A 27,783-nucleotide genomic window follows, 5' to 3' on the forward strand; every position below is an offset into this window, starting at 1 on the left:
GCCCACTTTTCGAAGATCGTAGAATTCATTTGCCTATGGTATTTGGCTTTGTATAGTAAGTTTGAATTCGATAAAAAACCCATTTCTCCACCCGCACACAAAATTATTATGTGCCGCGAGGCATTTCCGGTTTGTAGCACTCAACATTCTTCTTTAGACTGCCAACATTTTCCGTAATTTAAATTACTATCAATCCAAGTTTCATCTAGATACACAATCGGTTTTTTTCCCTCCCTGAAACGTCTTATTGCTCTCAAATACTGCGTTCTAAATAAAACAATGTCACTTCGCTCCATGATAAGTTTCCTTTTATTCTGGGACTTTTTAAAACAAAATCCGATTTCATGAAGTATTTTCCTTAAAGTTTATTTTTTCCAAGGAAAATTAATTTTTTCTTTAAGCACAGGATCAATTTCGGAACAGTTGGCACTCTTATCTTGACCACGTAAAATTCGCGAATAGTTCTTATAACGTCTACATCAAAATCATTCAAAGCTACGGTTTCGATGGTTTTCTTTACTCTGGCGCTTTTTTTAGATTTAAATTTTGGCTTACCTTCACCTTTTGATTCCCTACGAATTCTTTTAACAGTCGACCCCGATACGCCCGCAATTGCACTTGCACGTTTTATGACTTGAGAAAGGGGAACAAGGAGACGATTCTTTTTCGCAGAACGTCAGCACATTATTCAATATTCTTTTGCAAGAGCTACTGAAACGTTTAACAACATAACTTGTTGACTGTACTGGATCCATCATACAAATGAATAATAAAAAAATGCAAAAAAGTGACAACAAAAATCAAGCTAGTGCTAGTACTGCGACAGACAAGAAAGCACGTGATTTTGTATGTTGGCGACCAATTCGTACATCCTTCATTTCTTTCTCCCTTCAGCATGAATCGACTATTTTTGGCAAAATGTCAAGGAGAGATCTACAAACGGTGGGCGAACTATAGTAGTTGAGATAGTTGTAGGTGTCCTCTCGCGATGAGTCTTCGGACTCTTTGGAGGTGTCACGAATAATAATCAGAAAAAAAAAAAAATCAGCTAACGCCTTTTTATTCCCGTATAGGGGGAGTAGGCGAGGCCATTTAGCCCTATCTTTTACGAATATATAATAATAATAATAATTTATTTGCAACTAACATAACATGCAGAATTTCAATCAAATGTTAACATGTTTGCATTTGATAGATTTTTTAAGCGTTATATTTGATTTAAGTTTATAATAAGCGTTAGCTAATTTTTTTTCTTCTGATCTATTATCATGCAATTACACAATCTGAGATATAGTCTAGATCAGTATATAGAGGGTGCTCTGATGTTCACGGCGTAGCTTGACTGAAAATCAATTTCTGGAACAAGAAATCAATAATGTGAACATTTGAGTTTTCCTGTAGAAAAGTGAAATAAACCGCATTATCCCAGATAATCAAAAAAAAAAAAAAAAAGAAAAAGAAAAGAAACTGTATGCAGTAGTGAAATACTTGTTGAAATTAAAGCATCAACTAATTTTCATGTATTTTGCTTATCATTCTAACAAGAATTGACATGGATAGTGAACTTAGCGATCTGCCTTGTGCACCTGCCGAAAAAAGGTATGTCTGTGAAGAACGTAATGAAACCTCTGAAAATTTTTAGTTTAAATGTGTGTATGAGGTATTGAGACAGTATGGGTCAGAGATGAAGTGTGCAGCATTATTTATTTATTTATTATTATTTTTTTAATATTACAATTTTTCCTGATTTCTGAAATTATATTCACTGCTGAAGACAGGAAACAAAAGGAAATGTATCAACGAGAAACGGTCTTTTGGATAATTCGTTACATTGTAAAATGAGAAGAAAAAAACTTTTAAGATTTGAAAGTCTGAATTTGAACAGCAGTGACACTGCAGAGTTATTCTCTTGTCTTCTCTGTGTGTGTAGTAGGTCGAGTCCCATTAATGTAAGACAACACACGTAGTTCCTTGCTATATTATTACAGAACACCTCCATGGAGACACTCAACATTATACAAAGTACATGATCTTACATCACACAGAATTTTCCAACTAATCAGATATTTCTCTAGTTGAAGGGCACATTGTTGATCATTCTTACAATTACACTACATTGCAATAACTGACTACTGTACAGCTTTACAAGAGCTAATCCTCTCCAATAACTGAGAGATCAAATATATGTCATGTAACATGCTGCCATGCAGCAAACAAGTAACCAGTATGCAGACAATTAAAAAAACTATCAGTTTCCCCAAAAAATCACATATTACACATTAAACACAAACTAATAATAAAAAGGAACATGACATTAAAAACAACAACAACAACGAGCATAATAAAATAAAAATAGCACAGCAAATATTCAACAAAAATAAAAATATTACCCACAACACCACAGTCACTTAGAATGAAGCAAAAAAAAACAAACAAACAAAAAAAAAACACTATAAGATATTTGCACATAGATTAAGAAATAAAATGCTACCTGTAGAAGCATCAAGTAAACAGAATGAAAAACAGGACAATAACCAATGGAAAAAATACAATACTATCAACATCAGGAAGACATTACATATAGAAATGTTATCAGAATGTACCAATACAAATGTATTGGTATATTTGTTTTTACCAATTGTGAAGTTCTGATAACACTACTAGTGTAATTAATTGTTTCTAATCTTTTTTTGTGTACTGACGATGCAAGTGCAAATGACTTACAAAACTTGTAGGGTGTATTTGCTTATTTTATTAAACTTGTTATATGTCTAAGAACATGTGATCTCAATACTGGAAATTTTCTGCTGTATTGATGTTTGGTTCTTACTGCTCACGTTTTTCATATTAGATTTTCATGTTTTTGGATGTTTTTTTGTTGAAGTGCAATTTGTTTCACTGACAGGTTAAAGGCCATTTAAAGGCAGTGAAACAATAAAATCACAACCCTAACAAAAACTGAATATAACCAATAAACATGCACACAAACTCTAGAAAATCAAAGTCAGGAAAATAAGCATACCACAAGAACACATAAGACCAATAATATCACAACAAACCCACTTCAAAAAACACATGGGGGGGGGAAGCAGCTTTAGTAAGAATATAACAAACCACCTTAGTAAAGCTAATGTAAATGAAATGATACCATAACATTGTGACATCTATGTACATCAATGGTTTTAGCTCTCAAAGTTTTAGCTTACCCATATTTCTATATATATATATATATATATTAATATGAATTTTCTGTGTTTTTCTTAAGCAAAAATGCTGGATTGACAATCTCTATCTGGACTCATTCTAACTTGTTTAGGTTTACTATTGCAGGTTTTTCTTTAACTTTTTTTCTCTACATGTGCCAGTAAACATCCAGCAAGAAAACATTTATGTAATTTTATTTCATCTTTTGTAAACTGGTGTATAAAAGCACTATTCCTGTGATTAGTAAATGATCATGTGATTTTTGCACACACTGAATTATATGATATAGCTGTATACAGTATTCATTATAAATCAAGGTACAAGAACATTATTATTATATGACATCTCCAAGGACTCATCAAGGAAGGGCATTCTACTTTACAACTCTCAATCTCCACCATTTAATCCACCAACTAGACAGAACTACTACTACCATCATTTGAAGACGCTGTTCAGTAATGCTCGATAACTGAGAAATCAACAAAACTATGTGATATATGTATGCCTCAAGTGACTGATATCATCAGAAGCATTGTCAATCCTGTGACATTTCCCTATATGACCATACCAAACTTAAAATAATAATAATAAATGAATGAAAAAACACCACACAACATATAATAACATACAATAATAACATAAATAATATATAAGAAGGCCTCATTTTACAAAGATTCAAATTAATGAACATTTCAGTTTCAACAGCAAGAAAATCAAAAACATAGACAACAAAACAAAAGCATAAGTACAACATGTTGGTAGCATTCATGATTGTCTTTGTTTCATATTCTATGGCACTATGGACAGAGATTATAAAACTGTTTATTTTTTGGTCCACCATGAAAAATGTTGTAAGTGAGAGTTTTATTAATATTAGTATTTAAACAATAAATTAAAAATGTCATCTAAACGTAGAACCAATTTGACACCATCTATAAAAAAAAAAATCATTTGCCATTGAGGACAAAAATGGAAATGATTAACGATTTGACACACTGAATCAGGTGATCATCATTCTGATGTGTGTAAAGAATGCCTTCTATAGTTTCAGCAATAATAACCAATTCAGATAAGATAAAGCATTTGCATGCAGGAATTGTTAATGCAAAAGTGGCAAAAGCATCATTCAAGGAGTGAAGTAAGGGAAAGAAACTGGAAAAATTAATAGTGCTGGATTGATGATACGCAAAACAACAGTCCTGTAATTTAGCAGCAATCATGGACAAGACAAAGTCCTTGTTTAATGAAATAAATGAAGCTGGTGGAAAAGTCATTCATGCAGAAGGAACCAATTTTTTTAAAATACACTATAATTTTATCTCAATTTATGCTTAACTACTTTGTAAAATGAGGCCTTCCTGTAACAAATCAGCAAAATAGCACAATATAATAACACAGTCACATATGCAGGAACAAATATCAGTAGTAATAACACCACTCCCAATTATAAAAACAAAGAAATAACAACCAAAGCAGCAAATACTCCAAAGATGTTTGTTTCCTGATGAGAAAGATAAAATGCTAAGAGAATACAGGGCAGAAACAAAACAAGACATAGAGAAACCCCCAATGAAGAAATACCAGCCATAACACATCAAGAGGGATCCCTATACAAGTATTGACAGAAAGAATAAAACAAAAATGAACACTGACAAGTGAAGAATGTTGTCAGTGCCATCAATATCAACAATAGTTGCAACACTTACGAGTACAAGAAAATCACAGAAATTGACAGGATGCAACATAACAATATTGATCTTCATGGATATCAAAATTATAAATTTATCAAACTCTTTTTTCATAATGCTGAGCTGGTATACCAGCTCAGGTCTTACGTGAAATGGCTAAAGAATTGTTAGTGCCCTTGACTATTTTATTTAATTTGAGTCTCGGGTCTGGGTTAGTACCAAGGGGATGGAAAGATGAGGAAAATAGTTCCTCTGGGTTAAATGGATAAACAACACCATTAAGCTTGAGCTGCAAAAACAGAAACAACTATGGAGGGAATTTAAGGAGAAAGGTGACCTGCAGGCCCACGAACAGTATAAAGCACAGGCCAGAAGGGTAACGAGTGTAGTAAGAAAAGCAAAAGCGGATTATGAAAGAAAATTAGCCACGCAAGATAACGAGAATCCCAAACAGTTTTTTCGATATGCTGCAAGTAAAAGAAAAAATGTATATGGCAGAATTACTGAGCGAGCACTTTGCAAGAGTATATCATCCAGGTGGTGATATTGCAGGAATGAAGGAACCAATAGCTTATACGGGAATTGAGTTGAATGAAATGGAGGTGAATAGTATATTACAAAACCTTAATGTGAATACATCTGTGGGATTGGATGGTATACCATCTCGGGTCTTACGTGAAGTGGCTAAAGAATTGTCAGTGCCCTTGACCATTTTGTTTATTTTGAGTCTCGGGTCTGGGTTAGTCCTGAGGGGGGGTGGAAAGAAAGGAGGTTCCAAAGCTGCTGTTGCAAATTACTGACCGATCAGCATATCAGGAGTCATTGTCAAGGTTTTGGAGAAAGTAGTCAAGAGAAAAATACAGGAATGGATAGATGAAAATGGGATATTGTATGGGGGACAGCATGGTTTTGTGAAGGGTAGCTCATGTCTCAGTAATTTTCTCATATTTTATAACACAGTGACGGCTGAACTGGATAAGGGTAATGGGTTTACAGTGATACTGCTGGACCTTGCTAAGGCCTTTGACAGGATACCACATGGAATTCTAATCAGTAAACTGCAGCATATGGGGACGGATATAGGATTGGTGAGATGGATAGATATCAGAGAGTAGTTTATTCAGGAGCAGAGTCCAAAAGATGGCCTGTGACTAGTGGTGTGCCGCAGGGTTCTGTTCTTGGACTACTACTATTTAATTTGTTCATTAACGATATAGGAAAGGATCTGAGAGGAACTGTTCATTTGTTTGCTAATGATGCAAAGTTGGGTAGAGCAATAGTGAATGCACATGTTGGATGCCAATTTAATGTGGCAAAGTGTAAGGTTATGCATTTTGAGGTGAAAAGATTAGCAGCAGTATACGGCATTGGTTGAACTGTACGCTAGGAGATTGATGAAGTCAGGGAATTGGGAGTGTTGGTGGATAGGGAGTTGAAGTTTAGGGGGGCACATTGCAAAAGCGACTAAATCAGCTCATCAAATCACTTGGTTACTGAAGAATACTTTGACGAACAGAGACAAGCAAGTTATTGTTCCTCTGTATCTAGCCTTGATAAGACCCCATCTTGACTACTGTGCCCAGATCTGGGCACCAGGGTTTCTTCTTGATGGGGGAGGAGGTGGAGAAGATTCAGAGGCGAGCAACTGAGATGATAGCAGGTCTATGGAATGAACCTTATGAGAACAGGTTGAAGATTTGTGGGTTGCAGAAAAGAGGTGATATGATTGAGACATTCAAATTACTGAAGGGTTTCTATAAGATTAATTCAGAGGATCTTTTTCAGAACAGGACTAGTGGTGGGAGGATTAGGGGCCATCCATGGAAACTGGGCAAGAGTGTGGTTAGCAAGGGTGTTAGAACTAGGTTTTTTACTTGGAGAGTGGTGAATGAGTGGAATAAGCTGCTAGAGTCTGTTGTGGGTGCCATGACTGTGAATAAGTTCAAGGCAAAGTATGATAAATACTGTGTGCATGTTGAATAGTTGTTCTTGACATGATGTTTAGGGCCTCCCACGATGAGTCTAAGGACTCCTCGGAGTTGCCCATAATAATAATTTATTACAGGATGTTACAATAAAAAATAAAACTACAAAACAAAACTACAACAAACATCCAGCAAAATAAAAATAACACACAAAACACTAAACATATCAAAATACATAAAACGTATATAATAAACATTACCAAACACCTGTGGTCTTCAAAAGCAACCTGAACTTTTTAAAGTCAGTGAAATCAACATATTACCCCTGTGGAAACAAAAACAGCCAGACCAATACCAAAAAGCAAAATCCAGAAATTTTTGTACCCGGTATCACTTACACTACCAAACACCTTTTGCTTGCAGTTGTCGAAGACTAACCTGTCCTTTTAAAATTGGTGACAACAACATATCACTGCTTCAAGCACAAAAGCAAATGCATAAATACCACAAATGTTGTCCATAAAAACTATGGGAAGGGGTACCCACATTGCAAAACAAAGAAACAAACCTCCCACAAAACCAATGTTGGGAAGATTGGTTAGGAATAGAATATAGGAATGGGTTGACAGACATAGGATTCTTTATGATGATCATCACAGATTTGTAAAGGGTAGGTCTTCTTTTAACAATTTATTTATTTATTTTATTTTATTTTTTTGTGTGATTCCCACTCTTGAAAGGTTATAGGCTTATTGTACTTTAATACTGTGAGTGGGTTAAGGATTTTTTTTTTTTTGTCTATTTTATTAATTTTAGAGTTTTTTTATATTTTTTATTTATTTTATATAATCCAGAAACCTGCACTAGAGACAAAACATGAACTTTTTCAAACCATTTCAGGCCTCCAGTAAGCCAGCTATCGAATACTGCTCTCACATTTGGAGTGGGGCTCCTAAAAGCTCCCTCAAAATGCTTGACTCAATACAGAGGAGAGCAATCAGATTGATAAATCACCCATCTCTCACCAACTCACTCCCCTCACTTTCACATACACGCTTAGTCTCTGTGATTTGTATATTCTATAAATATTTCCATGGAAAATGTTCATCCGAAACAGCATCAATAATTTCCCCACTCTGTACTAAGCCCATTGAAACACGTACGGCTGCCACCCAACATCCTTTCACGGTACACCTTGAAACCCACAGAACAAGTTTCTTTTCCTCCTCTTTCATCCCTGCTACTGCGGTACTGTGGAATAGTCTTCCCCCTGACGTAATTCCCAAGGAATATAACATACAGGCTTTTAAATCAAATGTAAACAAGTTTCTCCTTTCCCAATCCACTACCCATATATATATATATACACGGTACTAACATACTGTAGGTTGACCAGCCAACCTCTCGTATATGGGCCCAATATTAAAAAAAAAAAAAAAAAGCAGGGAGATGGTCTCACACCAGGTGGTGAAATTTATCTTCTACCTAAAGTCAATCACAAACATCCGTGACTACAGTGGGTTTGAAATCCATGACCTATTTGTTTGTTGGTGCCAGTCTGGTTGGCCAACCAGACTGGCAATGATTTATGATAAGGTAACAAGTGTGTTGCATAAGGGAGAATCATAAACAGCGATATTCTTGGATGCTGCAAAACTATTTGATAGGTTACCTCATGATAAGATGTACAAGCTGCAGAGGATGGGAATGGATAGCATATTGGATCAAAAGATTGGTTCTCTAAACAATACCAGCAAGTTGTGTGTGATGATGATGCTTCTTTACCAATAGTTTATGTAGACTGTTGGGGCACTGTAATGGTGACAGTCCAAGAAATGGAGAAATTGAAGTTAATTTTACAGGTCAAAGTAAATCCAAAAGAGTTTTTTGCTATGTAGCAAGTAAGAAAAAGAATGATTATGAAAAGATAACTTTACTCAGTGCTGATGGTAGAAATTGACGGAAGCAGAAGAAATAGTTCAGTTATTAAGTGATCACTTTGCAAGTGTATATCATGTAGGTGATGACTTTGCAGTGACTGATGTGGGCATTGAGGTAGATGAACTGGGGGTACTTAGTATATTGAAAAGTATCCATGTGAATACAGCAGTAGGCCTAGACAGTATGTCTGCTCGTGTGCTATGAGAATATGCAAGTGAACTGGCAGCACCTCTGACAAAGTTGTTTAATCTAGTCTCACCTCTGGCAAGGTTCCAAGAGAGTGGAAAGAGGGTAAGATAGTTCCATTACATAAAGGTGACCCCAAGACAGAAGTTGCAAATTGCAGACCAATTAGTATCTCTGGAGTGGTGGTTAAAGTATTGGAAAAGTTGGTTAAAAGTAAAATTCAGGAATGGGTGGATAGAATATGATACTTTATAGGGGGGCAGCATGGCTTTGTAAAAGGTAGGTCCTGCCTCTGTAATTTATATGTTTTATAATAAGGTGACAGCAGAATTGGATAAAGGAAATGGCTATACCATGATAATGCTGGACTTTGCAAAGGAATTTGACAGAATACTGCATGGAAAACTATTACATAAGTTGGAGAAGATTTGATATAGCAGAAGATTTGAAGGGGGAATTCAGTTGATAGCAATAGCTGATAAAGGTGATGCAGATATCTAAGATAATTTAAATAAATTGGCATTCTGTGTAAAAGACAATGGTTGTCAATTCAGCAGTGTAAAATGTAAGGTGATGCACTTTGGGATGAAAAGATTGCACACTTAAATATTGATGGTACTAGTTTACAGGAAATTGACGAGACTAAGGATCTGGGGGTGATCGTGGATAGAAATTTGAAATTCAGAGGACATATCACAAAAATTGGCAAAATAGCTCCGAGAATTACTTGGATGCTGAAGAGCACATTGACAAGTAAATATAGGGAGGTTATTATCCCTCTTTATAAGGCTATGATTTGGCCACATGTTGACTACTGTGCACAGATTTCGTCATCTGTGTTTCTAGGTGACTGGGAGGTGGTGGAGAGGATTCAGAGACCAAGCTGCTGACAGGTCTGTGAAATGTTCCCTATGAAGATAGACTGAGGATGTGTGGGTTGCAGAGTTTAGTTGTCAGGTGGAGGAGAGGGGATATGATAGAAACTTTTTGCTAAAGGGATACTATAAAATTAACACAGATGAATTTTTCAATACATGGAGAGTAGGGGGAAAACATGGGGTCACACCTGGAAGCTGTCTAACAGTGTGTGGTTAGTAAGGGTGTGCAGAGTAGGTTCTTTTTTTTTTTTTGGTGAGTGGTGAATGAGTGGAATGGATTGACAGACATGGTTGTGAGTGCCCCAACAGTGAATAGGTTAAAGGAGATGTATGATAGGTATTGTGTTAATGGATAGAGTGAGTCTCCTGTGATGAGTCTTTTGACTCCATGGAGTGTCCATATAAATAATAATATCTAAAAAAGATTGTCTACTCCATCGTTCAAGTTTCTGATGGCATTTTCTACTTTTACTGTTGAAGCATACTCATAACTGTATTATTCTTCAGTATTTTCTGACATTTTTTGACATAATTGGTGTAGCTTTTGAATAATCTACTAATTTTTATACTTATCTGCTTGTTTTAATTTTCTCTGATAAACCACAGAACACTTGGCCAAGTTCAAGATATTAATCTTCTGTGTTCTTTTCTAAGTCTCACAAAATAATAATAAAATATAAACAAAATCCCCCCCCCCCTGCCCAAATGTTGATGAGGAGAGAATGATTTTGACTTTGTGTTTGTCTGGTTCGGATCCATCAAACGTGTGCAAAGATGCCTACATGATGTAAGGCACTCGAGAAGAATAGAGATCTGCAAGTTGTCAACTGTGTCATGCAGACAAGAGTATACAAAAAAACATGCAAGTAGATTATTATGTCTGTAAACAAATGCTAGGGGTATCAGAAACAACAGGATAGAGTTTGTTGCCTTAGTCAATATGTTAGGACCTCAGATTGTAGGCATTAGTGAGACCTTGCTATCAGCATCAGACATACTGACTGGTATCGAGTGTAAAGGGCACACTATTTTTAGGAAGGATAGAGGGGGGGGACGTGCTAATGATATTGGATTACGTGAATCCTATGATTGTAATAATACTACTACTAACAGTATTTCATGTGACAGTGAATTTGAAGCCATCTGGCATGAGGTGGAATCTAACAAGATCAATTATATAGGGAGTATTGTTACAGACCTGGTGGATTGGTTGTGCTAGTGATGAAGAAATGCACCACAAAATAGACAAGATGAGTGCGAAAAGAGTAATCATAATGGGAGACTTGAATTATCCAAATATTGATTAGGTAGCAGTAGAATCTCATGAGAATAATGAAAATCATTTATTGAGCTGTTGCAGGACAATTTCCTCAAGCAGCATGTGAAAGGAATACGAGGTCAAAGAGTGTTAGAGTTGATTATAGTGTCAGAGGGTGTTTCAGTTAAAGATGTAACTATTCTGCCTCTGGTTGGTGACAGTGATCATGAAGTACTCACCCGGGAAGTGACTAAGTTTATGAGTGTTCCATTCAGAAAAGGTTACATGCTCTGAAATTACAACCAACTTGAGGAGTATACTAAGGTCAGTGGAATGGGAAGAATATTGACAGTGCATGGGAAGCATTTAAACAATACTTAAATGATGCAATATCAGAGTGTGCCCTGAGAGTTCAAAGAATAAATTGGGTAGGAGTCAAATGGATGTGTAATTTTATTAAGCAAGAGATTCATAAGAAAAGGATGATGTGCGTTATGAAAATTCTAAGCAGCAGTCTAGAATAGTCACAACTGTTGTACGGAAAGCAAAGTCTGAGTATCAAAAGAAACTGGCTCTGCATGCTAAAGACAACTCATAAGAATTCTATTGATATGCTGCAGGTAAAAGAAAAAATGAATATGAAAGAATAACTTCTAAATGCAGATGGCATGAGGGATACAGAAGAGGTTGTTCAACTAATGCATGCCCATTTTGTTAAAAGCTATCAACCTGATGTAGGCGACATTGAGCTCACTACTACCTCTTCATTGGATGAAGAAACTCAGGTGTTTGAGAACGAGGTATTAGAGCTATTGTATAAACTGAATTAGAATTCAGCAGTAGGGACTGATGGGAGATCAACATGTGTGCTAAAAGAGTGTTCAGCTGAACTGGCTATTCCTTTGACTAGGCTAATTAATATGAGTCTCAGAACAGGGAAGATTCCGCAGGAATGGAAAGAATGTATGATAATTCCATTGCACAAGGGTGGTGCAAAGACCGATGTATCCAACTATCGACTAGTTAGTATCTCAGGAGTGGTGGTGAAGATTTTGGAAAAATTTGTTAGGGCTCGCATTCAGAAAGGGTTGACAGTAAATCTCTACTTTGCAATGAGCAACATGAGTTTATTAAGGGAAGGTCATGTTAGCAACTTGCTCACATTCTATAATAGTGTTACCATTGAACTAGACAAGGGAATTGATACACCATGATAGTTTTTGGATTTTGTTAAGGGCTTTTGACAGAATACAGCATGGTAGACTGTTGCATAAATTGGAGAATATGGGTTTGAATTATAGAATATTAGCATGGATAAGAGGATGGCTGACTGACAGATATCAAAAAGTGGTATATGGGAGATGTGAGTCTGCAAGATTTAAAGTAATCAGTGGTGTACCACAAGAATCAGTGCTTGGTCCACTGTTATTCAATCTGTACATTAATGATATTGCGATGGATTTGACAAGTGAAATAGATCTATTTGCTGATGATGATGCAAAGATAGGTAGGGTAATCAGGAATGCTGCTGATATGCAGAATGATGTGAATAGGATGGAATTGTGGGCATGGGAAAATGGATGTTAGTTCATTGTCAGTAAATGTAAAGTCATTCACTTTGGGATGATTAGCCACCCAATATCGTATTATATTGCTGGAATTATGCTTGAAGAAACTGATGAGGCTAGGGATCTTGGAGTGTTAGTAGATAGTAAGTTGAAGTTCAGGATCCATATTGCAAATACAACTCAAAAGATAATTGCAATGCTGAAACAAACATTCTCATGTAGAAATAAGGATGTCATTTTGCCTCTTAACCAGGCCTTGATAAGACCTCACTTGGACTATTATGCACGTCTCCTGGTTTCCATTGTGATTCTGATATATTGGAGAGAGTGCAAAGGAGAGTGTTAAAAATGATATCAGGATTATGGAATACTATTATGAAGACAGATTGAGAATTTGTAGACTACAGACACTAGCAAACAGGAGAAAGAGGAGTGATATGATTGAGGCTTACAAACTTCTGAAATGGTCATACAGGATTTCAACTGATGGAGGATGGGGAAAGAACGAGAAGGCATCCTTGGAAGCTGAGAATGAATGCCACTAAGAAGGGGGGGGGTTAGATTTTTCTCTCATAGGGTGGTGTGTGATTGGAATGGATTGCCATTGGATGTTATGAGTGTAAGCAGTGTGAATGAATTCAAGAATAATTATGATAGCTGGTGTGTATAGTATGTGGCCTCCCTTGATGAGTCCCTGACTCCCTGGAGGTCTCTCTTAACAATAATAATAATAAATATTCAATTTACTGACATTCATGGTCTCAATATAAGTCTAAATGATGTACATCACTTAATACTGATCTCCTATTCCTATCAGAACTGAAACTATCAGCCTCAACTTTCCTAACTACCACAAGGGTGGAACATATGTGAAGTATGATATTTTGTGACATTCTCTCAAAAATATCATGCTGTTATCCAACTCTTAGTTTTCCAACATGTGTATACTAAAAGAATTAAAGTTACTAAAAGTGTATACTAAAAGAAGAGATTTTTACTAATTTTTAAGTGGTTTGAAACCAAAACTCCAGCATCCCCATTCAGTACAAGCTAGCAAGCATGTAGTAGCTGCAAAAAAGGGCCATCAGCCAATTCAAATCTGACTCTGAAAGACATGCAAAGAACCTTTCACCTCAAATGACAGTCAGACCTCTCAAAGACCATTGGGTGCAAACTGTGCCTATCCATATTTCCAGACATAAGGATAACTCCTAGTAGTGGTGGTGCACCCAGAGGGGGGGGGCTGCCCCTCCAAAGAAAAAGAAAAAAAACACGAAAATTTTCCAAAAATTTTTTTTCTTAATTAAAATTCATTTCTTTATTTATGTTGTGTCAGTCAGACCCTCTCAAAGGCTATTGGGTGCAAACTGTGCATATCCATATTTCCAGACATAAGGATAACTCCTAGTAGTGGTGGTGCACCCAGAGGGAGGGGGCTGCCCCTCCAAAGAAAAAGGAAAAAAACACAAAAAATTTTCCCAAATTTTTTTTTCATAATTAAAATTCATTTCTTTATTTATGTTGTGTCGTGTCTTCTATTTCTATACTACTTATGAATTGGCGATCATTGCAGATACTCAGTCATAGGTTGTATGCAATGCATAGTGTGTATTCTAAAATCGGCTACTCAACTCCCCCCACCCTCCCAAGATTAAATCCTGAGTACATTACTGACTCCTAGCATTATTCTTCTCCTGCAACTCTTGCATTAATCATCAAGGTAAAGTATTCCAAACATCACTAAGAACTGAACATTGCATGCATCCAATAGTATATTATCAGAAAGAAAGAATCCTAAATACCCTGAATATCAACAAGTCTCCTGATTCTGTTGGTATACTTCAGTGGTACTTAAAACTTGTGCTTCTGAATCAATACACATCCTGTATCATATCTTTACGATCTTTGAGATTGATCTGGCATCTACCCTTCGGCATGGAAACAAGCCTATATCCAACTAATCCTGAAGAAAGAAAATAAAAGTCAACCATCCACCAGTTGTCTGAATGTCATCAACACTCAGCTTTTTCATCACTTAAATCCCCACCTGTTAATCAGAATCAGCAGAATCCTTATTGATGAGACCAGTATGGCTTCTGCTGCTCTTGGTTTCAGCAGATCTCTTGGACATGTGATGTTGGCAATGGACCCAAGCTTCGGAGAGACCATTTGTTCACTCTAGATATTTCTAAGGCTTTTGACTAGGTATGGCACAAAGGCCTGCTTACCAAATTACTACTATATGGCCTGCTGCTTACTCTTTGCAATTGAATTGCCAGTTTCCTCTCATGGTAGATGACTTCCTTTCTTCAGATTTCTCTGCAAATGCCAGAATTCTTTCACCCATAATCTTGCTTTTATTCATAAATGATCTTTCACTAACTTCAAATCCTATCCACAGAGTTTTGCAGATGACAGTTCTCTCCATTTGACTTTTTCATATGACATACAGGCTGGTCCAAAATGTACCTACCAAATTTAATGCTGTATTATTCCTGAATGAGTAGGCATACGAATCTCATCCAAAGTGTATTAAGGTCTACATCTTATGACATTTATATTACATGTTCAATATGTTTACCTTCAACCTCAACTATCTTCTGCAGTCGTATCACACAATTGTACACCACCTTGTGATCCTCTGAGGATGTCTGTTGGAATAGCCAAGATTTCACACTTGATAGATAACTTCAGCTCCTCCAAAGTCTTTGGATTGTTCTGATACCCTTTTATGAAACACAAATGGCTATAATGTGTTGGTAAAGTTTTTTTTTTTTTTTCTAATCATACCAGCTAATTGCAGAGAAAATTGGATTTAAACTTGGTAGGTACATTTTGGGCCACCCTGTATCTTATAGTGCCTGTATAACCCAAGCCACAAGATCTTCCATAGTCAGTGCCTTAAAAACTGAACTCCATGCTATATTTTAGTGGGATGAGGACACTCTTTTCAACTTGAATGACATCAGAATATAATCGTGCCTTATTTCATGCAAGAAAGATTAACCTCTCTTCATCTTTGATAATACTCAGATCTTCACAAAATATCAAATATTTTTTCTTGGACAGACTTATACCTCAAGCTTGATACATGCACATCACTTGCACTGCCTCTTCTGCATACAGTAACAACTAGAAAATTTCGTGTCCTTTTCCACCAATGCAGTTTTTCTCATTTTTCTCACATGTGCGAGTATTAACACTGTATAAATCCTAAATCTGCCCTACCTTAGAATATTGTTCTGAAATATACGATGATGATCAAAGTGCTCTCTAAAAATGCTGTACTTGTGCAGAAGAGAGCAACTTGGTTATTTAGTTATCTTTGTTTTACATACTCACCACAGACACTATCTCATAGATGTACTGTTTCCACTATGTGCCTACAGATATTTTCTTGGGCATCCTTCTACCAAACTGGGTGGCATTATTCTTCCATGTTTCCTCAACCCTATAAGCACATGTTGGTCAACATGTGTTTATCATCAAATTCCTGCCATGTACCCTCAAGGGGTGTACAGGATATGACAGTACTACATGAAAAAATTACATCATTACTAACTTTTCCTATCTACAATTTTCCTCCAAATCAGTCTGTTACTTGTCAAGACCCCAACATTATCAGATCTTATATATCTATTGTCTAAGGCAGTGCTTCCCAAACTTCTGGATGTCAGGGCCCCTTTTGCAAAAATTAAAATATTTCACGGCCCCCGTCGAAAAAAAATCGTAATAGAGAGATATATTATTATAATATTTATTGTATTTATATTCAATACAAAACATACACAGCGAATATTGCAAAAATCAAATGCATATATTACAGTTTTTGCCTCTTACCGTTTGGTTCTGAAGACGATGCGGGCTGGTCTGGTAAAATATGAAATACTGTTTTTTTTTTGAGTCTGTTTCTGCTTCTTCTGATTGCTTGCGGGATTTTTTTTTTTTATCAGCCACTTATCCATCTCAGATTTAAATTTTTTTAATGTAGAATAGATCAAGTAATATCACCACTTACCGATACTGGCACACCACAGACTGATAACATGAAATTAGTGAATATTACCTGAATAAGGGAATCCCCAGACCAGGAACATTTTTCTCTTTTGTGACTTTTCTCCCTTTAGTAATTAAGCCTAATGCGAAACAGACAGCAAAGGCAGGTTATTAAAACGTGCATACGATTGGTGCGGTATTAACAAAAGATCGCGCAACCGAAAGATAAAAGCATAGCTGACAATTGAGTTGAAATGCTAACTCTCTTCAACCGAATTCCATATGTGAAACTGCCATAACATTCATTATGTATATATATATTACTTAGTTTTAACACTTTTACGAATTTTAACACATTCAGTTGAATTTTATTGTTGCCTTGGGAAATCGAACTCACACACATCTAATTAAATAACAATAGTTTTTAGTTAGATCCTGTGATTGCCCATGCAACATATGGTTTTGTTTAAGTCAATACAGCATAGTTTCTATATGAGGGGACATGTGATTCATTAATTAGGTGTTTTTATCCCAGTTGTCTCTAATTGCACTATTTGTTGAGAAATATATTACACAGACTCCTCATACCTTATTCACTGGCATAATAAAAGTACTTGTTTTTATTGCCTCTGAGTATATTGGCTGTCAGGGAGCGCGTGTTGTTTACCACTGCAAGTGAGTTACTATCTCCCCACATGAACTTGTTTAAGCTTTTTTTCATGTGTGAAGTATATGCAAAACTTTTATTGGTAACAGAAAGCTAGCTCGGATGACAGTGATAATATAAAACGAGTTTTGATATGTATATAAAGTCAATATCAATAGTGCCCGATTACGAACACGTGATGAAAGGGACAGGAAGATTTGGAGCTTCCCTGGAGAGCATTCGAAGTAAATACAATTAACTACTGCTTTGAAATGAAACATATGAATAAGCAATATTTACTAATATTCATTAAGCGCCGAAATACGCAGGAAGCAAAGTTTGTGAACCAGCACCAATATGTGAATTTTTCCATTAAAATATAAAAAATAACAAAAAAGAAATAATAAAAGTTAAATACGTTTCTTTTAAAATAAAAAAATCTACTTAGTCTTAAAACATTTTAAATTTGTTTTCATTATTTCACGGCCCCCCCTCAACAAAACCTACGGCCCCCAAGGGGGCCACGGCCCACAGTTTGGGAAGCGCTGGTCTAAGGCACTTTGTACCGTATCAATCCACCTATATCTTGGTCTTCCTCTGGGTTGTTTTCCTGCCAACCTGGCAGAGAACACTTATTTTGCTAATCTTTCCTCTCCCATTCTATTTAAGTGACCATACCACCTGAGATTAGTTCTGCTAATGCATTCCTGGATGCTGACAATGTCAAGTTCTTTCCTAATATCCTCATTTTTAATATGATATTGCCATTGATGCCATCTGTTCACGCCTCTAATCTTTCTCAGGACTCTCATATCTGCGGTCTCTAGTCTTTGGTCAAGTGTTTTACTTCTGACCCAGCTCTCAGATCCATAAGTTAAAACTGGTTTGAACACTGTCCTGTCTTGTATACAGCTAATTTAGTGTTCTGACTAATTTCTCTATTATTCCATATGAATTTTTCAACTGACTTCCCACTATACCAGCTTTGCTGATTCTGTTGTCTATTTCTATATTTAATTTTCCATCTTCAGTAAAAATCGTGCCTAAGCAGCTGAAATGTTTTACTTGTTCCACTGGTTCTCCATTCACAACACATTTGACATTTTCAATGATTCTGCCTATTTTCATTGTCTTTGTCGTTTTATTGCTGACCTTCATACCATACCTATTACAACAGCTATTCAAATTAGTCAGAGAATCTTGCAGACTTGTAGCGGATTTCTTTAGAAGTATAACATCATCCGCATAAAGCAAAGAGCTGACATTAACATCTCCAATTTTGATATCAGGTTTAATACCACTTTCCTTCATAATGTGATCCATATAGATAATGAATAACAGAGGGGATAATGTACATCCTTGTCTCACACCAGATTTAACATTAAACCATCTTCCTGTACTTCCTTCAATTCTAACTGCTGACTTACAACTCAAATAAAGACTAAGTATTGCTTGATATAATGCCCCATTGACACCATATAATGCAGCGTATTGAATAGCTTCTCTCTTGGCACCTTGTCATATGCCTTTTCCAAATCGACAAAACAAATACAGATCTTTGTTATATTCCCATGCTTTCTCGACTATTTGTCGTAAAGTGAAGATCTGATCCTGACAGCCTCTATTTGGCCTGAATCCAGCTTGTTCTTCACCAAGCTTTTCTTCCACAATTCTTCTCAACCGTTTCTCAAGTATACTTGCATAGATCTTGCCAGGAACATTCAGTAGGGAAATACCTCTGTAATTCTCACATTCAGTTTTATTTCCCTTTTTATATATGGGTACTATGAGAGCTCTACTCCAATCATCGGGAATTCGTCCCTCTATCCAGGCTTTCTGAACTATGCAGTGCAGCCACTGTAAGACTTTTATATCACCATACTTCAGCATTTCTGGTCAAACATCATCTACTCCTGCTGCCTTTCCACATTTCAAGCCTTTGATGGCTTTTTTACTTCAAGTATGGATATGTATTCCTGACTGCATGCCTGGTCAGTGTTTTTTATCACTGTGCTGTCATCACTGCTTGTTTCATTTAGCAGTTTTTCAAAGTAATTACTCCATACTTCAAGGATATCTTTTTCTCCTGTTTTCATGTCACCTTTATCATCTCTAACTCATTTTACAGCATTTTCTTTCCTCCATTCCTAAGCTTCTTCAACAACCTCCAGAATATTTTGCCATCTTCTTGATATTTATTTTCTATATTTTTGCCAAAGTCCTCCCATGACTTTTGTTTAGCTAGTTTTACACACTGCTTAGCTTTCTTACATTTGTCTCTGTATTCTGTAAGAGTAAAAGCTGACTTATTTGCCAGGAACTTTTGATATGCTTTCTTCTTTTCCTTCTCTGCTTCTTTAACTTCCTGTGTCCACCAGGGAGTTCTGATTTTTTTATCCTTGCACACAACCTCACCACATGCCTCTCTGGCAGAATCAATCAATGTTTTCTTCAGAGTTTGCCACTGAATCTCCAAGGTTTGATTCCTGTTCTCAAACTCTTTCTTTTTCTTTTCAATAATCTTTCTGTATTTTAGTCTACAGTTCACATCTGAGAGCTGCTCAACTTTTATTCGCTTTAAAACTTTATTACATGTTATTCTTTTCAATATGAAATTCAATTTTATCCTGCTCAAGACTAAATAGTGATCACTTCCAGTTTCAAATCCTCTGTACACTCTGGTGTCCTGCACCAGGGAGAAAACATCACTATCAACAATAACATAGTCAATGAGACTTTTCTTATTCCTAGCCTCTTCTCTCCATGTGAATTTGTGCACATTTTTATGTTGGAACATGGTATTAGTAATAACCAGTCCATGTCCTGAGCAGAAATCCAACAGATATTTGCCATTATTATTAGCTTTGCTCTTTTCTCCAAATTTTACCAAAATATTTTTGTTTGTCTCACAATCATTTCCTACTCTGCTATTTAGATCTCCAACAAGGACCAACTTTTCCTTTTTCATTGTGTCAGTTGCTTTTTCTAGAGCGTCAAAAAATTTCTCCACTTCTGCCTTAGTAGAACCTTCTGTGGGACCATAGGCACAAATAAGTCTCATTGTCCAGTTCCCCATTCTCATATTTGCCCACATTACTCTACTTGAGACTGACTGCCATTCAAGAAGATTAGCCTCGTATTTTGTGTTGAATAATATGGCTACTCCTTCTTTTCCTTGATTGTCATTACCTGAATATAACATTTTGTATTTATTGCTCAGAAAAATCTCACCAGTTTTGGTCTTTTTTGTTTCAGTCACCCCTATTATGTCGATCTGGTACTTATCTAATTCCTCAGCTAGCTCCATTTCTTTGCCATTCAGGCTTCTTACGTTGATAGTACCGATCTTTAACTCTGGTGATGTCGAGTTGGGATTTGTTTTCAGATTTGTTCCAGTAGCTGACTTTTCGCTGTTCGCCCTGGTTTCCTGGAAAAAACAACGGCGCCTTGTTTAACCGGGCGACGCCCCAGCCAGCATGAAATTTTGTCATGTTGTACCATCATTTTTTATTTTGGTTTAACCAATAAGAATACAATTTGGTCGGCGAAATCCCAAATTGCCAGCCCATCCTCGTTCGTTCAATATCAAAGTAGATACCCAACAGGGTGCACCACGAGAAGGTGAGGATTGGACATTAGGTCAGAAGCCCTGGTCGGTTCTCCGCATTCCTTTAAAGGCTATGTGGAGGTCTCCTCTCAGTTATACAGCTTTGACCCTTAAGCACCCCTAACATGTGTTTATAGGTTTTTATATTTCATTCCATATTGGAATGGAATGTTTCATTCCTCACTCTGTTTAAATTCCCCAGACCATATTTAAACCATGGTTCTCCAAAATGTGTGCCAGGGCTGTCCAAGAAAAGTAAACAGCCTCGAGATGTGCTCTTGAACCAACACCTGTTCTCTATCATCTATTCAAACTGTGCTCAGCTGTCATCCACCTTTCAAACCTGGATGATAGCTTATATACAACCAGTTCCCATGAAAGGAAATAAATGTTAACCATCAAGCTATTGACCTATTGCTCTCACATCAGTTTTGTCTAAAATAATGGAGAAGATTATAACAGTTAACTTCTTCAACATCTTGAGAGCTGCTATCTAATCAGTGAACCACTAGTATGGATTTCACCACTCTAGATCCACAGGAGATCTCCTGGCCTACATCATTCACATTTAGACGTATGCCATTGCTCTGGACATCTCCAAGACTTTTGATAGGGTCTGGCATCAAGGGCTTCTCAACAGGTTACCATCATTTGGTATACCTTTGTCCTTTTGTAGGTTGATCACCAGTTTTCCTCTCAGATTGATTCCTACATGTAATGGTGTTCCCTCCTCAGACTTTGTTGTCAATGCCAGTGTCCCATTAGTATATATAGGAGGAGAGTTCTCCACCTTTATCCCCCTTTTAGAGTTAAACTTATCCCTGGTAATGATTGTTTTGCAAGTGTTGCAAAATATACTTTCATTAAAATAGAAGGTGGTTCTTCAGTTTGTATAGATGGCATTATCTTTTTAATTAAATCTAGTACAAAGTCTTCAGCCTTTTGCTGACCTAGTTGGCTCAGTGGTTCAGACATATCTGCTCTCCAACCATTAGGCTTGGGTTTGAATCCCAACATGGATGTGAATGTCTTTAGATGGTACATGAATTTCATTGCCTTCAGTGTGCAACCATCATCCTACCTAAAGTGGCTAGAGACAGTTGCATATTTAGTATCTAGGGAAGGGCATCTCAATTATCAAACCCTTAGTCTGCCCATGGGCACAGATAATACTGCCTTATAGGCAAACAACCTCTTGTGGATTTGGTTCACATTAAAAATAAATAAATAAAATCAAGCCTTGCTAACCACATCCTTACCTCACTTCCAAGGATGACCTCGTGTTCTTCATCCTCTAGCCAAAAGCGGAAACATTTTACATGCATCAATTCAATAAAATCCTTAAACTAAGTAGCTTAAATGTTTCTATCATCTTGCCCTTTTTTTTTTTGCAATCCATAAATCCTCATATGAAACATTCCATAGACCAGCGTTTCCCAGATTTTTCTTATGACAGAACATTTCACAAATCCTGAAATTTTCATGGAACACTTTGGTTATTTTGTAATGTATTAATAAATTAATAATGGCATAATCATAAAGCATATTAGTATGCTTATGTATACAGTGTGACATGTCGACAAATATAAAATTACATTTAAATCAGTTATCAATCACTGGACTAATGAAATCTTGTAGCATATTGTAGTTTCCTCAGGCCAACTTCATTAAATTAATTTGTGCTGATTTTCATTGACATATCCCATTCTGATCACCAAAAATTTATAATATTATAAGTACTCATGAGTGAATGCAGACTTTTTCTCCTGTGTGCTGGTAGATTTCTCCTTTTGTACGTCCTGGAGATCGCTTTGTAGGCTGGAGGAAGATAAATCACTATCTGTTGCATCACAAACACCTTCAGTAAGAGATTTCTTAACACCATAATTAAACGAAGTCCCTTGTCTATTAAAATTTAAATCTGTAGGCCTATTACTTTTAAAAAATCACTGCACTACAGTTTTGAAACAAGCCCTTTCACCCTACAATACGAACTTGCGAAGAAAGTATTCAGTATTGTAAAATTTATTAATTTGTATTTTTTATTTCGAACTGCGCCATTTGTAAATTTTGTTTTTGTTATTTATATTTTAGCATTTATTATATTTATATTTTATCATTTATTATATAGTTTATGACTTTGAGTTAAAAAGTAAAGTGTTTCTACTCTTACTTCGTTATTTTTGTGGTTGCTTGAGCTTGTACAAAATGCCTATATGTTCTAATCTTAACTCACATATAATACTATTATTTAACTTTAATCCTTTAATAATCTACTTAGCTTTACCCCCGTCCCCCCCTTTCAATGCCATAAAGTATAGTCTCATACATGCTAATATCATAGACTGAGGAAAAGCTTCTGGCTGGGACCAAATCCTTAATCTATGTTGCTATTATTCAAATGTATTAATCCTTAAAAATTTATTTTTGTTAATGACTGTGCCATTAAGGACCGCGTAAAAGAATTTTCTCTCTTTCCTTTACATACAAAAGAATATTTTAGCTACACATGTAGAATAATTCTTAAATCAATTCTATCTCAAGCAACTCTGAATTACTCAGTCATGGCTGTTACTTTACTTAGGTCACACAGGTTCGATTCATTTTTATGAGACAGTGCATTGGCTAACAAAGATCAGGCAAGGTATTAACAAAACCAAACATGTTTATTCTAAGACAGTTATGTACAAAAGTAAATAGGACATATCACGTGTCTACTTCTCCACACATTCATTAAAACAATTCACTTAACGCATTAGACAACGAAATTATTCACACTCAACTTATTAAACACTTGGATGGATTTTAGCACACATAACCTCACCCTCATTACAATATAAGGCAAAATATACTAAGTTCTAAGTATTATATAACACAAGCACTATTCAAGATTACAATATTCTATATTACACATTGAAACTGACGTTTGGCTTTCTGACCTCTTCAAACACATTATACCATTAGATAAACAAAATTAACATCTATCGTCAGTACATACAATCTAGGCTATTAACATAAAGCAATCTATTTACAAGGTCTCTATATCATGTACAGTCCTGAAACCAAAAAGTTTTAGGGTGAATTTCACAAGCACTATTCAAGATTACAATATTCTATATTACACATTGAAACTGACGTTTGGCTTTCTGACCTCTTCAAACACATTATACCATTAGATAAACAAAATTAACATCTATCGTCAGTACATACAATCTAGGCTATTAACATAAAGCAATCTATTTACAAGGTCTCTATATCATGTACAGTCCTGAAACCAAAAAGTTTTAGGGTGAATTTTGCTGGTTCCTTTACGTGCGCTAGGGCTGTGATCGGGCACTATCCTGCGGTTGTCGTCTTGCAGATTCCTTCCTTTTAACTTTAATGCATTTTTTCATCGATGTTAGGAACTTCGTTGAAACAGCATGCACATGGATTGGTAGATTCTTCGAAGAATTTCACGGAAGGATGTCTTGTAATACTGCCAGCGAACTCTGCAGGATCGCGACTTTTCCCATCCTCGAAAGGCTTACCACAGGAACAAAAAATAAGAGAGAGGGGTCCCTGAGCCTCAATCTCTGCCTTTTATATCATATCAAAAAAAAATTCTGGGATTTATTGGTAGCGCCCTTATCACCCATGCCTAATCCTGTCTGAGCTTTTTTAGTTACAATTGCTTGTGGTTCTACATTCAGTTATTCTAACATTATATTACAAAATTATTAGGTTACATTAGGTTATATACACTCTTAATTATAAGTATTTTATGGCCCATGTAAAATGGATATAGGTGAAAAATATTTCTATTTTTTTTTTTTTTACCATAAGAGATTTCACAGTATTACATTTGAGAGAACTGGACATACAGACTACCTTGACGTTCAATTTCAGTGGAAAAATTTTTTTTATACTTCCTTGCTGATTGGTCACTAATATTTGCAACACAGATGTTATTTTGTTCAGTTTTGAGAACAGAGGATACGTTGCCCATTGTTGTAATCGGCTTGCAGGCAATTTTTATGACCAGTCATAAACAGTGGTATTCCCTTTCCCGAATGTTGAAAGATTTCGATGTGTGAAAATTAATGATAATTATGAATATTTCCATGTTTAAAAATATGCAGCTTGGTCACTGACATTTGCAACACAGATGTTATTTCATTCAGTTTTGAGAACAGAGGATATGCTGCCCATTGTTGTAATCAGCTTGCAGGCAATTTTTATCACCGGTCATAAACAGCGATATTACTTCCATGTTTAAAAATACATGGTTCGGTCACTGACATCACGGAACACAATTTGGGAAACCCTGCCATAGATCATTCGCCTCTGAAACTTCTCCACCAGTGACCAGACCTGAGTACAGTAATCCAGATGTGGTCATATCAATGCTTTAGGAAGAGGAACAATACTCCCATTACTCCCATATCTCTACTTTTTAGTGTGTTCTTCAATAACCAAGTAATCCTGCTACCCTGGCTACTTTGGCAGTATACTTTCTATCTACTACTCCTCCCAGTCTCAACAATTTCATAAAATTATTTCCATGTTAATGTTTTTAATACTATAGCTAGCCTTTCCTCTTCTTGATTACTATTGCCTGAATTATCTTGTAGTGATTATTTAGAAAGCTCGCCTGTTTTTGTCCTCTTTGTTTTGTAACAGCAATTATGTAGATGCAGTAGTGTCAAATCTTCCACAAATTTTCTCCTTTTCTGTTGATTCTTACATTGCATATCTTGAATTCTGATGTTGAGTTTGTTCCAGTAGCTGACTTTTCACTGTTTGCTCTGGTTCTTTGATGAAAATTGCAGGGGCTTGGACCTTGTTTAGCCAGGAGATAGACAAGCTGGCATGACATTTTGCCATTCTGTTTTTGGTTTAAGCCAAAACGTTCTGTTTTCTAGCCTTGACTCTTAAATGATCCATAATTTAATATATAAACAGATATAGAAAGTTAATATGTTTAACATATAATGAATAATTTTTTATATAATGCACATTTGCTATTTAAAGTTTTTATACACAGTTACAATTTCAAAAAAAAAAAATTTTTTTTTTTCCTCACTTAGGAGCGAAACTATGGATGAAGGTTGCTATGAAAAGATTTGTCTTGAACTTGATGCTCTTGTAGTAAGAGTGATAAATCTTCTTGGTCAAATCTTGCAGGAGAGACAGCAGTTGGATACACTTTTAAAAGATGGCTTTTGGAATATGGCAAAATCTCGTTATAGTATGGGTTCTAGGAGTATAAGTATACTTCAGGTTGATCTTGGAGACACAAAAGCATCAAGATATGTATCCTGTTCTGAACAAGAGTTAGATGGATTGACATGTTGTGTCTATAGCATTGTTGATGAAAAAACCAAATCTCAAGTAACTGACACTGTGAGACACAGAATGCATGTAGAGGATCAAAAAGATATTTTAGATGAGAAAATGAACAGTTGCACAATTGAGGATAATGGAGCTGATGGTGAAGGATCAGCTTCTAGCAGCATTGATGTTTCTGAAACAAACCGTTGCAGCGATCCATTAAAATGGTTTGGGGTATTAGTACCTCAGAGCTTAAGACAGTGTCAGCAGCGCTTTCAAGAAAGTCTTGAAGTGTCTGTAAAAGTTGTTACACTGCAAAGTGAACTCCAAGCAGCCTGTACAAAATACAGGGAACTGTTGAAACAGAAGAACCTTCTTTGCAGATCTTCAAAGGAAGATTTTACTGATTCAACTCCATCATAATTTTTTTTCCCCTGTATTTCTTAAATAAAAGCCCCTGTGACAGTGTTGATGGTTGTGAACACATGAAAACTATCATATCAAAAACTTTTTGTATAACAGATATTTTGCTCCTCTGTTACTGCATTAATATTTATAAAATCTCTTAAAGTATTTTGTATAATGTGATTACTTATAAGTAATGACAACTTGTTCATCCATGGTCATAATATCTGTGATTAGATGTTGGTATACCAGATGTATAATTGATGAATATAAATTAATGTCATGTTCATTATTTTCTTTTTGTATCCTTTTCAGTGAATTCATTTATACACAGAAATGCTTATAATTACTGAACAATGCAAGAAAAAGTAAATACTATAGCTTTAATCATAGAATACATGCTGAACAAGGGAAATTTTTTAAATACATTTATGAGATAGATTCCAAAAGTTTCTAGCCTGACATACAAAATTTGCACCAATTTTAAAATGCCGTGCGTGACCAATAGCACCATCTGTGGGAAGGTTAGTGTACCAGTTTCAACTCTATTTGCATCATTCAGTTAGAGGCACTTGGTTGGCTAACACATGGCATGTAAGTGGCTGTAATGTTAAAAATTGAGTACTGCACTGTGATGACTGAGGAAAATGTCTCTCTTGTTGAGGAGGAACTGCTCAATGACAGACGGCTAAAGCTCAAATCTCAGCAAGGTTGGAGCTTTCTATAACAACCTTGAAAGTTTATTTTTCACTTGGTTAGAGTATAATAAAATTAGTTTAATCCTTTATCCAAGTGTGAGCAAACAAAGTTTGCGCCTGAAAGTATCTTCAGGACTGGGGTAAGGTGGTACAACACCAGGGCAACTCGTTGCAAAGGTGGAGCAAGATACCAACACTCCTATCTCAGTATCTCCTATAATGCAAAACACATCTACAGGGTAAGGTGTTGTACCACCTTACCCCAGTCCTGAAGATACTTTCAGGCGCAAACTTTGTTTGCTCACACTTGGATAAAGGATTAAACTAATTTTATTATATTCTATAACAACCGTCTTTTTGCATCATTCATGAGAAGCTTCGCATGATGAAGGTCAGATGAAGAAGATAAGGTGGGTGCTCCAACTTCTCTCTTCAATTAAGAAGGAGCATCGTGTGACCTATTCACACAA

At 36.0% G+C, this 27,783-nt stretch overlaps 1 protein-coding gene across 1 annotated transcript; it reads left to right on the forward strand.

Moving 5' to 3' along the window:
* Nucleotides 1-1,342: 1,342 nt before the first annotated feature.
* LOC150110407 (vacuolar ATPase assembly protein VMA22-like) lies at nt 1,343-26,907 on the forward strand. The gene is made up of 2 exons (XM_090393553.1): nt 1,343-1,599; nt 25,967-26,907. Exons 1-2 carry the CDS (start codon nt 1,553-1,555, stop codon nt 26,631-26,633), a joined length of 714 nt encoding a protein of 237 aa, XP_090249679.1. The 5' UTR covers nt 1,343-1,552; the 3' UTR covers nt 26,634-26,907.
* The last annotated feature ends 876 nt before the right edge of the window (nt 26,908-27,783 follow it).

The sequence above is a fragment of the Typopeltis vanoorti genome, chromosome 1 (genome assembly GCF_054136105.1).
Source record: "Typopeltis vanoorti isolate ZY-2024b chromosome 1, IOZ_Tvanoo_1.0, whole genome shotgun sequence".
NCBI lineage: Eukaryota > Metazoa > Arthropoda > Arachnida > Uropygi > Thelyphonidae > Typopeltis > Typopeltis vanoorti.